Source organism: Periplaneta americana, chromosome 3 (assembly GCF_040183065.1).
Source record: "Periplaneta americana isolate PAMFEO1 chromosome 3, P.americana_PAMFEO1_priV1, whole genome shotgun sequence".
Taxonomy (NCBI): domain Eukaryota; kingdom Metazoa; phylum Arthropoda; class Insecta; order Blattodea; family Blattidae; genus Periplaneta; species Periplaneta americana.
The window spans coordinates 35838514-35854148 of record NC_091119.1 but is presented as its reverse complement, the minus strand read 5'-3'; the positions used below and the strand labels follow the sequence as shown (position 1 = coordinate 35854148).

The following is a 15635-nucleotide window of genomic DNA, read 5'->3' as shown; positions in this document are numbered from 1 at the left end:
ATGAGGAAAAATCTAAATTTCTCCATTTCCATAAAAAGTAAGAAAATCTGTTTATATGTCAATATAAACTTTAATTTCTCAGCATCAAAATTAACTATGATTCTGTTCATTGGGTGAAAGGGTTTCGGAGCTACAACAGTTTAAAGTTGCTAATTTTATGAAAACACAATAAATTTAAATATTTTTAATTTAAACACTATGAAGTTCTGATGCCTCAAACTTTGCACAAAGCATTGTATCACAGTTCTCTACGTACAGAAAAAGTTTCATTGTATTTTGAAATTGTAAGGTCAATTTTCTCTATATTTCGGTCGATTTGAGATGGAATAGCTCATATATATGTACACTTGTGGAATGGAAAAAAAAAAAGACCAGTTTAAAAACATCTTCAAGGTGACCACATGCTATACATCTGTACAGAAATTTTGCATCAGAGTATCTTTATGATCCACTTACTGTGGTCCTTACACTGAGTAGTGATGTATCTAACCACATCTAGTTCCACTTGATAGCACACACTTCGAAAAGTAATGTCATATTATTACTTGCCTCAAGTATTATTTGCAGCAATAGTTTTCTAATCAGTACACATCTTACGAAATATTCAGCTCTATTCTTTGCTTCGCACCATATGTATGTCACAACACACAAATGAAAGTTGTAAGAATACACAAATATATGTGAATTTTATATAGTCTGGCAGGCTATTCGAACATTGTCTTTCCACAAGTGTACTTCCAAACAGAGTATAAAATGAACTCTGCACAAACTCATTTTAATAGGTTATAAATTAAACAGTAACTTCTATTACAGCACAGACAGCTCCACAGAACAACTCGTTTCGAAATCAGGCTCACATTTACACAGAAAAGCAAGAACACGTGGAAATACAAGGAAAAAGAAACCTACACAAAATCTGATAGCAAGGTAAAAAATAATATGGAACCCGCACATTAAATTTAACAGCAATTTAGGATTGCTTGCTATGGAACACAAAATCGGTAAGGAAGGTTTGCTGTGAAGACATGTGCAGAAAACACAAGAATTCATCTCTGACTGGTCCCATTCTAATTACTAAAATGATATAACAGTGACACAGATTTCCCCAGAACTACCAGTAACCTATCTTTCCCATTTTCAGAATATGTAAAGGTTAATATAAGTATACACCTCCCTTCCCCCCCTCCAAATAGAGGAATTCCATGCCTCTATTTAGTAACAAGAAATTTGCATTACTTACGACATCACTTAAAATATATCAACCTTTTTATGTTTTTTTAATCTCTAGGGTGAAATGTAATAATAAAAAAAAAAGACAGGTAGGCATCACTATTATACTGATACTAAATTTTACAATACAGGTGGACATAAAAAAAAATAGAAACTGTTGCTCTTACAGTTTCAAATGAAATGTGTAGTGAAGTCTAATATTCTACAAACTCACCTTCAGATTTCTATTTTGAAAAAGAGATTAATATAAAAAGATTATTTACCTCCACTTTCTGTGGTTCACCGCTGATTCTAAGTGGCTTCTCCTGTTCTTGCGTTGGCCCATCTTGAATGACAACCATCTTTGCTCCAGATTTTTCTTGTAGTTGTTTTATTGTCTCACCACCTTTCCCAATGATCAAGCCCACCTTCGGTCCAGGTACCATGATTTCAACCTTCAAGGAATCAGAAAATGTAAAATAAAACCTCCAAAAAACACACACACACACACACACACACACACACACACACACACACACACACACACACACACACACACACACACACACACACACACACACACACACACACACACACACACACACACACACACACACACACACACACACACACACACACACACACACACACACACACACACACACACACACACACACACACACACACACACACACACACACACACACACACACACACACACACACACACACACACACACACACACACACACACACACACACACACACACACACACACACACACACACACACACACACACACACACACACACACACACACACACACACACACACACACACACACACACACACACACACACACACACACACACACACACACACACACACACACACACACACACACACACACACACACACACACACACACACACACACACACACACACACACACACACACACACACACACACACACACACACACACACACACACACACACACACACACACACACACACACACACACACACACACACACACACACACACACACACACACACACACACACACACACACACACACACACACACACACACACACACACACACACACACACACACACACACACACACACACACACACACACACACACACACACACACACACACACACACACACACACACACACACACACACACACACACACACACACACACACACACACACACACACACACACACACACACACACACACACACACACACACACACACACACACACACACACACACACACACACACACACACACACACACACACACACACACACACACACACACACACACACACACACACACACACACACACACACACACACACACACACACACACACACACACACACACACACACACACACACACACACACACACACACACACACACACACACACACACACACACACACACACACACACACACACACACACACACACACACACACACACACACACACACACACACACACACACACACACACACACACACACACACACACACACACACACACACACACACACACACACACACACACACACACACACACACACACACACACACACACACACACACACACACACACACACACACACACACACACACACACACACACACACACACACACACACACACACACACACACACACACACACACACACACACACACACACACACACACACACACACACACACACACACACACACACACACACACACACACACACACACACACACAAAATGTATACTCACATGGGCATGATTTGTTGGACCACCTCCCATATTCATATCCCCCATGCCAGATCCTGTGCCTTCAGTACGACTCCGTTGTTGTACAATGTTCATAATTAACTCCTTGGCTCGACTGAAACAAATTTTCAAAGTCACTAAGGTACTGCAGGTAAAAACTAGATTAGATTGCATTTTTCCTACACTGTAAATATCTGTGCTAGTCCAACCTGATCACTTATATTTCACCCCTGGACATCTGACATGAATCCTGACAACTACAAGTTTTGCTTTACTCTTTAAATTCAACTACAATCGACACTACTATATGTACAAGTGAATTTAGTGTACAGAAAGTAAAAGAGGCTGCTACATTCGTGTCATAAACACGTTTTTGCACATCACATATTACACCTTATTTTTTATGTATCAAACTTCCTTAGTCTGTTTATCCTGGAACTTGATCAATTTCATCAGCAACCATGGCAATGCACTAATTTCTTGATTTTACTGTGAACACAATACTATTAACTGTGCATTTCGAATTGGCGGATAAAGGTCATGTACAAACGTACAAAAGTGCAAATCACGCACAAGTCACTGAACTGAAAACTGTGAACTTAAGCACTGGTAGGTAATTCCGGCTGTCCCAGCTAATTTTAGTTGAGAGAATGGTCCAGGATTGGGTTAAGCACATGTGGCAAATGAAGTCCATTACTTGATCTTGAGCAGCCAGTTCGAAATACACAGATACTAGTACAAATTCTTTGTGTGTGTGCTTACAGCATATTATTAAAAAATACTCATTTGTAGTAAATTTAGCATTCCTATATCTGGAGCAACACCCTTGCAAATTGAAAATTCGCGGGTGCTCGTGTAAAGGGGGTTAAGTCAAATTGCAAGGTTTGTAAACTTCTCTCGTTTGGTACTGAACAAAACCCCTTTGTCACAAAATACGGAGCACTGCAACTGCATCATAGATAGAAGAATGACTTAATCCCTTTAACACAAGAGAAAAGTAATTGTGGATAGTTCAAATCTGTACTTAATCCAGTTTAGCCAAATCATACTTAACCCCCTTTACACGAGCACCCGCGAATTACATGTGAAAAAAATCATGAAATGATCTTCTGATACACATGCAAAACCATGAACACTTGCTCACTGAAGGTTAGTAGATTAAAAGCCAATTACAGTAGAACCTCTATTATCCGTGGTAATGAAGGGGATGGATTGGAACCTCTATTATCCGTGGTAATGAAGGGGATGGCCTAGAACCTCTATTATCTGTGGTAATGAAGGGGACGGACTGGAACCTCTATTATCTGTGGTAATGAAGGGGATGGACTGGAACCTCTATTATCTGTGGTAATGAAGGGGATGGATTGGGACCTCTATTATCCGTGGTAATGAAGGGGATGGACTAGAACCTCTATTATCCGTGGTAATGAAGAAGATGGACTGAACGGTTGATCGAAAAATCGGATAATCCATACGGTACCATGAAAGATTTTGTAATTACCTTCATGGTCTTGTATTTAAGTCCCTAGGTAGTAGATGAGAAGTTCACTCATTTAAGTTTGGTTGTCAATGACGGGTGACTTTATAAGGAGCAAAGAAACGCTTTATAATAACCGTCTCAGGAAAGATAGGAATAACGGAGGTCTCATGTTGTAGATTTACATAGTAATTTTTTACACGTTATCCTTGTCTTTTTTTTTATTAAATCGCGCAGTTGTAACTCTAATTTCGTATTCTGATGCGAGATGAGCCACAGTTTCTTTCTCAAACCAATCAATTATTTCCATTTTTTTTCGATACTTAGCACAACACATTTTCTGTTAACACTCGTGGAAGACATTTTATGTAAAAGTTATATTATAGAATGGCAATTCGAACAGTAGACAATGCTGTGTAACGATAAAGGCTTGTAATAACACACTCTAGCAAAAACATATGTAGAACTTACTAACGTGATGTACAAAACAGTACTTCATATAAGTTATTTTTTTCTGAAGAAGCAAGAAATAGGAAGTCGGATAATCTGTCAATCAGTTAATAGGGTGACGGATAATCGGAGTTCTACTGTATTGTGTAATATGTACACTGAACAAAGGCATACCTTATGTAAAATCCCTTAGTCCAAATAAAGTCACACTTGTAAGATATCTTTCAAATTACTACAAATACTCACTTGATAGCTTCTCGTGAACCAGTAAGGGTACAGCTCCTGTCTGGCATGCCTGCACTGTCCGGTGCCATCTGGATCTTACACCCTGACTCATTTTGAAGCCGGCTGATTTGCTCACCACCTCGACCAATAACTGCAAGAATACACCAGAACTATAGTGCTACACTTAAACTCCAATCGATCAACAGTTGCAAAAATACAATGGCAGACAAAAAGAGCAGATTATTTACTAAACACCGAATCGGAATAATTCATTCATTCATTCACAGATCTCTCACTGCACACCCAGTATTTTCCAATATTTTCTATTTTCTGCCTTCCTATTTATTAGTTCCACATATGATCCATGTATCTTAATACAGTGAAATGCCAGTATAACGAACTCTAGGGAATACTGTAATTATTTCATTAGAGATGAAATTTTGTTAAACCGAAAATTGATTAAATATGCCTACAAATTGTGTCCCATATTATGGAATAACAGAAACTGTACCTGTGTTAGGTTATACTGTATATCCATATTACATTGCAATTTCAATAAGAGTCTGTACCATAATGATAATTATTATGCATATTCGACAACTAAATAATTATTGTTCTAGCACATTTCACAATATTTTTCATTCATCATGGCTTGTTAGGATCAAAGATTAAGTTCTACAAAGCAAAAAGTACGTTCAACAGGGTTATGTAAGTAAGTGTTATTACACACACCCGCAGTATGCGGAACCCAAATCACGCAAAGTGAAGTGGGTAGGCATTAGACACACACATTTACAGCCATCATGTCCATCGATTTCTCGAAATATTACGATCTACGAGAGTAAGTTTTGAATCGATCACTCGAAATAGTATCTTTCAGATTGATACAGTAACACACATTATTTTGACTTCTTTCTTTGAAGAAACGTACCACAGCAGAACATGGTGGCTTGAAATTAGAAAGATAATCTGAAAGACTATGTTAGCATTATACAGAATGTCTATAATACAAATATGTATCAGAAAAGAATTTCGTATATACTTGAGTTTCCAACGTCCACGATTCCTTGGATTACAGGAAAAATGAAGGAACTTTGCATACTCATAAGCAAATCATATATGCAGTTCCACATGACTCCTCCACACTTTCAGATCTTTATTTTCTTTCAGTTTTGTTTTCTCGCGAAAGAACTGACCCTTAAAACTATGGATTTTTCTGACCATTTCTTCTACAGTTTATTAGTACTGTATATCTTCTATGGTCCTTGACACGTTTATATACTCCTTGTGAGAGGTATCCCACAACACTGAATAAGAATGTAATAATTACAGAAGTCGTAGAACCCTTCAGCTTTAACACATTATTGTATTCTTCACTAGTGATACAAATGTTGACAAGTGACAAGTACGCACATGTAAGTCACTTGTAGAGGTGGAGTGTGACAGCATTTTGCCTTCACAGCTCCGGAAAAATCGCTATGATAGATAATAGCGATTTTGTCAGTGTGATTTTTGTTTTCGGATGATTGATGACGAATGTTGTAATGCCCTGGCATTCACAGAGTCATTTCTTTCTTTCTTTCAGTCGATAATCCGATATGCCCTAATTTTCTGGGGAAATGGAACCAAAATTGGAAGCGTCTTGATTTTACAAAAGAAAGCCATTAGAATTTCATGTAAAGCAAACTATCTGGAACACTGTCGGCCACTTTTCAGACAATCACGGATTTTAACAATCATAAATTTGTATATATACGATCTAGTACTTTACACTCGACAAAATATCGACAATTACTCATTAGTGGCCAATATACATGATCATGAAATTAGAAATAGTGAACAAATTAATATTCCATATTGTAGATTACATAAGAGCAACACAAACTTTTTAAGTATGGGGATGAAATTATATAATAAGCTCCCAAGTCAATATTATAAATTACCAATCAATAGCTTCAAAACTAGATTTTACAATTGGTTATTAAATAATCCTTTTTATTCTGTTGCTGAGTTTTTCAACACAAATTTGTATGAAATTGTGTGTGTGTGTGTGTGTGTGTGTGTATCTAATGCTCTGGATTTAACAATGAAGTCATCATCCTTCTTGCTTCCCAATATTTTGATGGAAGGTCCACAAACGTCCTAAGAGTTTCACAATTAGCCAGGTGCTAATAAATTTAGCTATTTAATAAATAAGTTTAATTGCAATTTAGTTAGTTATCTTTAATTTAAAAGTTTCAAATTATTCCATGTTTTCATTGTATTATTTAAATTTTACTGTTTCTTTTATTAGTGTTTTTTAAAATGTATTTATATGTTTTTCAATGTATTCTGACGAAGCCTAAAACTGTATGTCTAATGGCCAAATAAATTGAATTGAATTAAAGATGAAGGCAGGCAATACGTGCCACTTTCCAAACAATGTCATCATCAGTCGTAATGTAGAAGTTTCTTGGTGCTGCAAGTCCCAGCTTGTCTGGGTTCAAGTCTCCAATTCGTCGCCATGTTACAAAATTAAGGAATATAATTGTTCTTTGCAAGGGGAATGTATATCGGAACAAAACCGGAATGAATCCAAACATTACAATCAAAAGGCATAGTACAGTCCATAATGTACCAATCACAAATCTTCATTACTTCTAACTGGTGCAAACCATTACATCTAACTGGTGATCAGTGACGTGTTCAGTTTTCTCATTCACATATTTCATAAGATTCGATTTGAAATTTTATTGAAATCAATGAGTGTCAAATTGTTAAATTCTTCCAAATTAATCGTCTTTAGAAATATGGACTATATAAATTAGTAATATATTTAATCAAAACATACAGTATCAATGTTTTCCATCTCGAGTGAACAGTTGTTTATGTTCACCACTCTCTTGCGAATTGAACTGATATACTGCTGCCATGTCTTGTATAAACAGTGATTATTGCGGAGAGTCCTACTTTCTCCAACTAGGAGATTAACCGTGAAAGGAATGTGCTTACTATTGCGTCATCTATTGCAGCGAAGTAGATAATATATCAGTTATAGCGTCAGTTTAAAAAACATGCGCTCTCCTGAATATGTTATCTTCTGTATGGAGGGATTAAAAGAGTGGTATAATACAGTATTATACAATAATACAATATTAAAAACAATATTAATATAATGAATGTGAGTAACTCTCAAAGCACAAACCATTACCAGGAGATTAACTGTGATATAATTTTGTCACTAGGGTAGTATAAGCACAGTCTACTATATACAGTCACGAAGCTTGAGTTTTGAGGGTGCTAGAAACAATAGACTGTGCCGGTACTATTTTGCATTGCCTGTAATGAGGCGATATTAGCGATCCTAGTGGTGAGCAACTATCTAATGTTTGCATATTTACTACGTATTGAGCTTCGTGACTGTATGTACTAGACTGTGGTATAAGTATGTGTGTATCAGTGTTATCGTTTGTGCTTTGAGAGTTAGCCAATGGAGACGCGTGTACCCACGTGTATGACCTTATGACATCAACATTCATTCACAGCATTACCCGGCTGCGTCTCATTTCCCTGAGACTTTCTCCTGGTTGGAGTACAGTTTCGCAGCTAATTCTAATTGCAGAAAATAGAATTTCAATCATTTTCTATAAAAAGATGACAAAAAATATGGAAGGCAAGAATTCAGCTAATCCAATTTCGTGTACTGGGGGATTCTAATCTAAAAATAGTTCTTTTTTTAATTATTAATTTATGTACGTCATTTATTATACTTTTATTCAAAGCTGCATGTTGAAATTATAATTAACTATTTCAATACCCATTCCCTTTCTTTTTGGCAAAAATTTAAATTAAATCTCTGGTTTTATTATTCGTCTGCACTCTCACTTTTCATCTTAACCTCACTGATGTGAACAGTCGATCATGTCTTTCTTCATCTTCTTCAGTTGGTGATCTTATGCGCATGTGATACTCTTCCATACATGCTTCAATCCGCTGACTACTACTGACCGTTCCAAACCCATGTCAAAAGTTTGTTGGAACACCCAACTACAGTACATGTTTCCAGTTCAGGACTGGTTCGGATTGTGTTGGAACACTTTTTCTGTACTGTGCATGCTCACGATAGTTGCGGACGGTCCCTGACTGTTGTTTAAACGAACTTACAGTCACAGTTGGAACTAGTGACAAACCTATCATAGCGACAAAATCAAGAGGCCTTCAAGTCACACCCCATCACATGTGTTGCAGCATCTGTGGCTGAAGTGCTGGTGCACTGGTTCTTCATCCAGGTGGTCTGGGTTCAATCCCCTGCTATATCGGGATGAAATTTGTTGTGGACAAAGCAGATGTTGGAGAGGGTTTCTTATTGGATATTTGCATTTTCCTCTTTCATTCGATCAACACACTGCACCTTCTCATTATATCTAGATAGGCTAAGGTAAAGTCTTAGGGGTAGTACAGGTTTACAATGCTGAAATAGGAAGTGCTTGGGGCTCTGGGACTACAAGTTACAAAACCCTGAACACATGGAGCTCATTATACAATCAACGAGGATACTCACTTAACCCAACCATCTTATCAGGAACTCTGATGTCTTCATTCTGCACAGCCCCGAGACCCGGGACGCCTACGCCGACGCCCAGGCCCTGCAGGCCTGCTGCTGCCGCAGCCGCCACCCTGGCCGCCACCGCCGCTGCCTGAACAGCCGCTGCTGCTGCCGCTGCGTTGTTTGTTCCAGGCGGAGAGGTCGCCTGCTGCGCTCGCAACGCTGCCAGCTGTACTCCTGCTGGGTCATTCACTGCAGCCACCTTTTTTGGTTCTGGTTCTTCTCGTTTCGAACAAATAATAGAATACTTCAGAAAAGACTGAATATATATTAACTTCTCTCAACAAATTGTTAATATACACCAAATCTTATCTGTATTAAAAAAGGGGAAGTAGTGATTTGAAAAAAACGGTAATACGCTTCAATTACGACTTTACCAACTTGTAGAACTTTAACAACAAACTTGAAACATTTTATTATAGGCATAGAGTCTCAGCCATTTAACAAAACATTTTTATATAGATCGCATCGTTAGGATACTTAGGTATACATCAATTGGAAATATTCAACTAATAGCAAGTACAGCCATTGTCTACAAAATTATTATACAAGACCAAGACAGAAAATCTGTAGCTGCATATCAGTATAGTTCTATAAATATCCGCAAGAGGTCTGAAGATTATGTCATCTAGCTCATAAATAAAACAAGAAAATGACGATGGTTTTAAAAATAAACTAAATGTAGAGACAAAGAAACAGAAATGAACATTTTGAATATTACAATTACATTCGCTGAATCCAGTGTAATCAATATTAATTAATAAATAAACTAATTTAAATAACTTAACACCAATGTTGAAATCTATATTTTTACACCCAGTTTAGAGTTTTGTTCAAAAGTTGTTTATCAGGTCATTAAAATGTGTAATTTTGCGTGTCTAGTTTTCGAAAATTACGTACAATATGTCATAACGTCACCAAGAATATTCTGATCACAAAAACCTGAGTGTGTTCAATTAAATGTTCATTTAATTTAGCGAATGGCATGTAAAATTTAAAATATTATTCTATAAAAATTTTTATGACAGGTAGCAATGTGTACAGCCTTTTGCATTTCAAACAAGACACTTTGGAAGCTGTTTTGTTGTGCTAATATGAAATTAGATTCATTAAAAATACAAATTACGAACTCAAAACAACTTAACCCAACTTCTCACTCTTGCTAAAAATATTTTTTTTTATATTCTTCTTTCAAAACTTTATAAAATGGAAATCCACTTTTTTTTTTTCCTTTCTTTTTGTAGTCTGATTTACAATATGCATTACAACAAAGTATCATAGTTCTTAAGTTTCATAAAATTGAAATTAAATTGTACTAACAAAAGCATGATAAAGACTATAAAAAAATTTCCATTCATTACGACGACACATTATTTAAAATTAGTAGTAGAGACTGTTGTAACACATGGAACACAATACTATTTGTTTCGAATAGTATTTTATTTACGGGGGTTTTCTACAAACCAACTGTAATTCCTATGAATAACAGGGATTGACTATAGTTCCAAAAAGCCAAAGACATGAAGTTTCAATGGCTGTAAATCCTCTGAATCCTAGAGTATCTTAACAAAATTTCGTCCTCTGAATCCTACAGTATCTTGTTTACACAGAAACTGCACTGATTTCCTCAATCCTCATGGATGAACTTCACAACAGCAATGCAGTTTTATTCAGTACTACAGAAATATAATTAATAATGTATCACAGAAGACAAAACATTAGTGGATTGCTCCAGAAGTGAACAGTACAAATAATTCATTTTGTAACATTTTAGAATTACTGTTTAATGAAAGAGCTTCATTACGGACTTGAGTTTTTACATCTTAAAAATGGATTACTCATTTGTGGAATAAAATATTCTCAATCATACATTTACATAATCACTTTAATTTAGCATTGTAGATGACAGCAGTTTCAGATTTGCTGAAGTTTATCAGGAAATTGCTTAATTTATTAGTAATGTGACACGTTATGGAAAATTGTACAGTGAAGCTTCATAATTACCGTATTGTTAATTCGTTTGAAACTACGAGTTATTGAAATTCTAATAATTGAACAAAATTATGTATCACAAGAAATATCTTCCTTCCATGTAATATTAGGTCTGGTGACCTGTTACGATCTCATGCAATCTTTTTAATGGTCTTCCTAAAGAGAAGTAAAAATATCCCTTAATATTATCACATTAATGTAATAAAAAAATTTAAGTCCCTTAATCTTACATTTCTTACAGGACTTCCAACAGAATTCAATTAGCACAGAAAAGTGTTTTGCAATCGTTTGCTCACGAACTTTGACAACGAATTTAATAGCCGTCACTCTCTCTCATACATACATCACAAGGAAAATGAACCTGTGTAATGCTGAAGAGAACTCTGGTCATGTACAACTTATAACTAAACAAAAGCTCTGCATTACCGCGACAGCAAGCTACAGAATAAAAGTGCATCTTTTTTCATATTCATAGTACTTTTCTGGCAGCCATTTTACGTAAAATATAACCACCAACTAGATGCAGTCAAACTTCGCTGATAATTATTCTCTTGAAATAATCACTTGTAAATATTGCGAATCACATAGGCCTGTCCAGGGTGGGAATTAACGAGGGGGATGGGGGGGGGATTCCCCGAAAGTTATCCCCCTCTCATAAATTTATATTTCACCCCTGCCAAGGATAACTTCTATCCTCCTTACAAAAGATAATTGTTTTAATACGAGTATACTTTGTAAAGTACAGTATAAAGTAAGCAAAAAAAAATAATAATATTGATGTATTATCACCACAAGCAAGCTAACAACAATCAGTAATTTAGGAATTACACGTCTTTTCTTAAGCCTGCTCATGGATATAATTATTATTATAATCAAGATGCAAGACAAGCAATTCAGTGCAACCTAGCATTAAGCAGTATCGAATGAGGATAATAATTTTATGTATGGTATTCTCTATTTAGGATTCTATCCCCTTTCATTTTAAATCTTAATTCGCACCCTAGGCTGGCAACGTAATTCACAACATTACAAAACACTTGGGCACATGAATGCATGTTCGAGATTAGTCATCCAGGAGAAATATACTACTGTATGATCCAACAAAAAGACGATTAATAGAATTTTGGCAATAATCCAATTTTGTGGTATTAATATTGCATGACTGTTCAAGATGACGATAAAGCCATACTCTATAAAGAAATGAACAAATACATATTCTAATAAGTTTTAAAAGATTTTAGTTTCACAAAAACGAATGTGGACTAAAAATCAATATTTATTTGAACCCAAGAAATTGGAAATAAAAGGAGTTGCTATTAGTATCACTTAATTAAAAGCCTGTGTCACATCAAAGAAGATCTAAGTATACATGAAGTATTCTTGCTGTAACGAACTAAATAAATTCTCAGTTCTGGAAAATAAACGAAACTAAGTAGGGTTACATATAATTAAAAAAAAAACAGGTAAAATAACACAGACCAAGTCTCCAAAAATAAATAAATTAAAGTAAAAATAATTTCCGACATACTCCCATAATTATAATATAAGTACCCAACAAAAAGTAAAACTAAGACTACATACATATCAAGTGCAATTAATACAGCCGACATTGTACTGATTAAAAAAAAAAGAAGATATAAATGTGAATCATCTACTTTGTCCTGATACTGATTAAACTCCTTGCACCAACACAGACTGTGGCCAACAGGAAGTATATGATACCTTATACTAATTAAATATGACGGAAAAAATAAAAAATGGGTATACAATAAAGTTACGTTAAATATACTAAACGTTTCTAACTCTGACAATCAGAAACACTAAATCAGAACGTATTATTGGGTTGGTGTAAAAGTTCGTAGCATTTTTGTTTCACGTGTTGGTACTCTGGTTGCTATAGGTTTATTTATCAATTGTCATTTTTTATTTGAAGCTCAATTGTTGTGCTTGAGTTTACACAGTGAAGTTTTCAGATAGTGAGTGGAGCTATGGACACTAGAAAAATGGAGTGTTAAGTGGAAAAAGTGGAACATTTCCGACATATTCTTCTTTTTGAGTTCAATAGAGGGGTGCAAGCAGTGGAGGCGGCCAGAAACGTTTTCACCATGTATGGGGACAATGCTATCGGATAGAGCACAGCAAGAAAATGGTTTTCTCATTTTAAGGACGGTCATTTTGATGTTAATGACACTCCATGTTCAGGAAGACCTTCGGGGTTTGATGAAGACCGTTTAAACACACCAGTGTACCGGTACCTGAAAATTGGCAAATGTTATAAACTGTGACCATTCTACCATCATGTGACATTTGCATTGAATGAACAAGGTAAAAAAAATCAGGTGTATGGGTATCGCATGCTCTAAGCCAAAACCACAAAAATCAGCAGGCGGCCACATGCGCATCTTTGCTTGCTCGTCATCGATCGTGAACAACATCGAACATTCCTATCCAATATAGTTACTGGTGACAAGAAATGGTGTCTTTATGCTAACATAAGGAAATCAAAGGAATGACTGAGCCCGAACAAAAAAGCAACTCTCCATACAAAGGCCAGTGTGCATCCACAAAAAACAAGGTTATGCATATGATAGAACTGCAAGGGTGTGCTGTACTACGAATTGCTTCCCCAAATTGTAATCATCACTGCTGACATTTATTGCCATAACTGAGATGTTTTGCACATGTAATACAAGAAAAACGACTAAGAAGACTGCGTGAAGTGATGCTACTCCACGATAATGCCTGTTCGCACTCTGCTAACCTGACCAAAACACTATCTAGGAGTTAGGTTGGGAAGTCATTCCGCACCCACCTTATTCACCTGATCTTCCACCCTCAGATTTTCATCTTTTCCACTCTCTATCGAACAACCTTCAAGGAACTTCCTTTCCAGATGAAAATGCGCTCCGAACATTGCTTGACGACTTAACTCACAACGACGCAATTTCTACAGACGTGGAATCGAAAAACTACTCCAGCGTTGGCAGACTCTTGTAAATAGAGAAGGAGAATATACTGTTCATGATTAACTTCTCTCGTATGTGTTTAATAAATTTACGAAAAATCGCTACAGAATTATGCACCAACCTAATATTTAATTATCTGGCCTGTACACAATCAGTAAATATGCTGTCAAACATACTTTCAAACTTTCTCAGTTACGTGCACATAAAAGAACACTGCAATGTCAGCTGAATGGAGACTTGGCCTGTGAACTAGTTTACCTGTCCAGTCCATACCTGACCCGTCTTCCAATGGACGTTTCTGACCTGCACTCTCACTGGAACCAGTGGGGTTGATCTTAGCTGCGATCTGCAATGAAACAAACACCCTATCACAAACAGATAAAAATAAGTTATACTGACGAAGAGGGGAAAAAACCAAAATCACGTCTGTGAACAATGTGTGAATATGAATAGCAATTTAATTTAATTTATTGGTCTGACCTAATATTTTGGGTTTGCTCTGTGACATAGAATAGCTCACAATAAAAATTAAAATGAAAAATTATATAAACAGGCTTCAGACAAAAGTGATTAAGACATAAGAAAAAAATAGAACTAAGTATAATTTAAACTTAATGTACGCCATAAAGATGCTGACGAAATATCGCTACAGAAAATTTTATAATGGTGGTGACGATGGCATCTTGAAGATCTCTTGTCAGCTTGTATTTTTCCCTCCACTTTACAAAGACTTTCAGAATGGTGCCTTTCGCTCTGAAGAAGAGACCGGTAACTAACCACAGAAATGGAGAATTAGCTCTCCATAATATAATTGGAGTTCAAACTGACTGACGAACATAAAAATACGTGTAAGCATTAATTTGTTCCTGAGTAGCCTAGAACGTTATACTTGCTGGATTTTAAGGAACCCGGAAGTTCATTGCCGCCCTCAC

General features: G+C 36.3%; 1 protein-coding gene across 6 annotated transcripts in view; it reads right to left on the bottom strand.

Annotated features, from left to right (window-relative positions):
* Psi (P-element somatic inhibitor) overlaps positions 1-15635 on the bottom strand; it is a 122783-nt gene that overhangs the window by 92491 nt on the left and 14657 nt on the right. For 5 of the 6 annotated variants that reach the window (XM_069820310.1, XM_069820316.1, XM_069820312.1 and 2 more), the window contains exons 2-6: positions 14962-15049; positions 9701-9964; positions 5182-5311; positions 3012-3123; positions 1494-1664 (exon numbers count right to left, since the gene is read on the bottom strand). In XM_069820310.1, the coding sequence (XP_069676411.1) occupies positions 1494-1664; positions 3012-3123; positions 5182-5311; positions 9701-9964; positions 14962-15049 (765 nt within the window). The remainder of the gene's footprint in view (positions 1-1493; positions 1665-3011; positions 3124-5181; positions 5312-9700; positions 9965-14961; positions 15050-15635) is intronic. The other variant, XM_069820311.1, reaches the window with a different exon arrangement.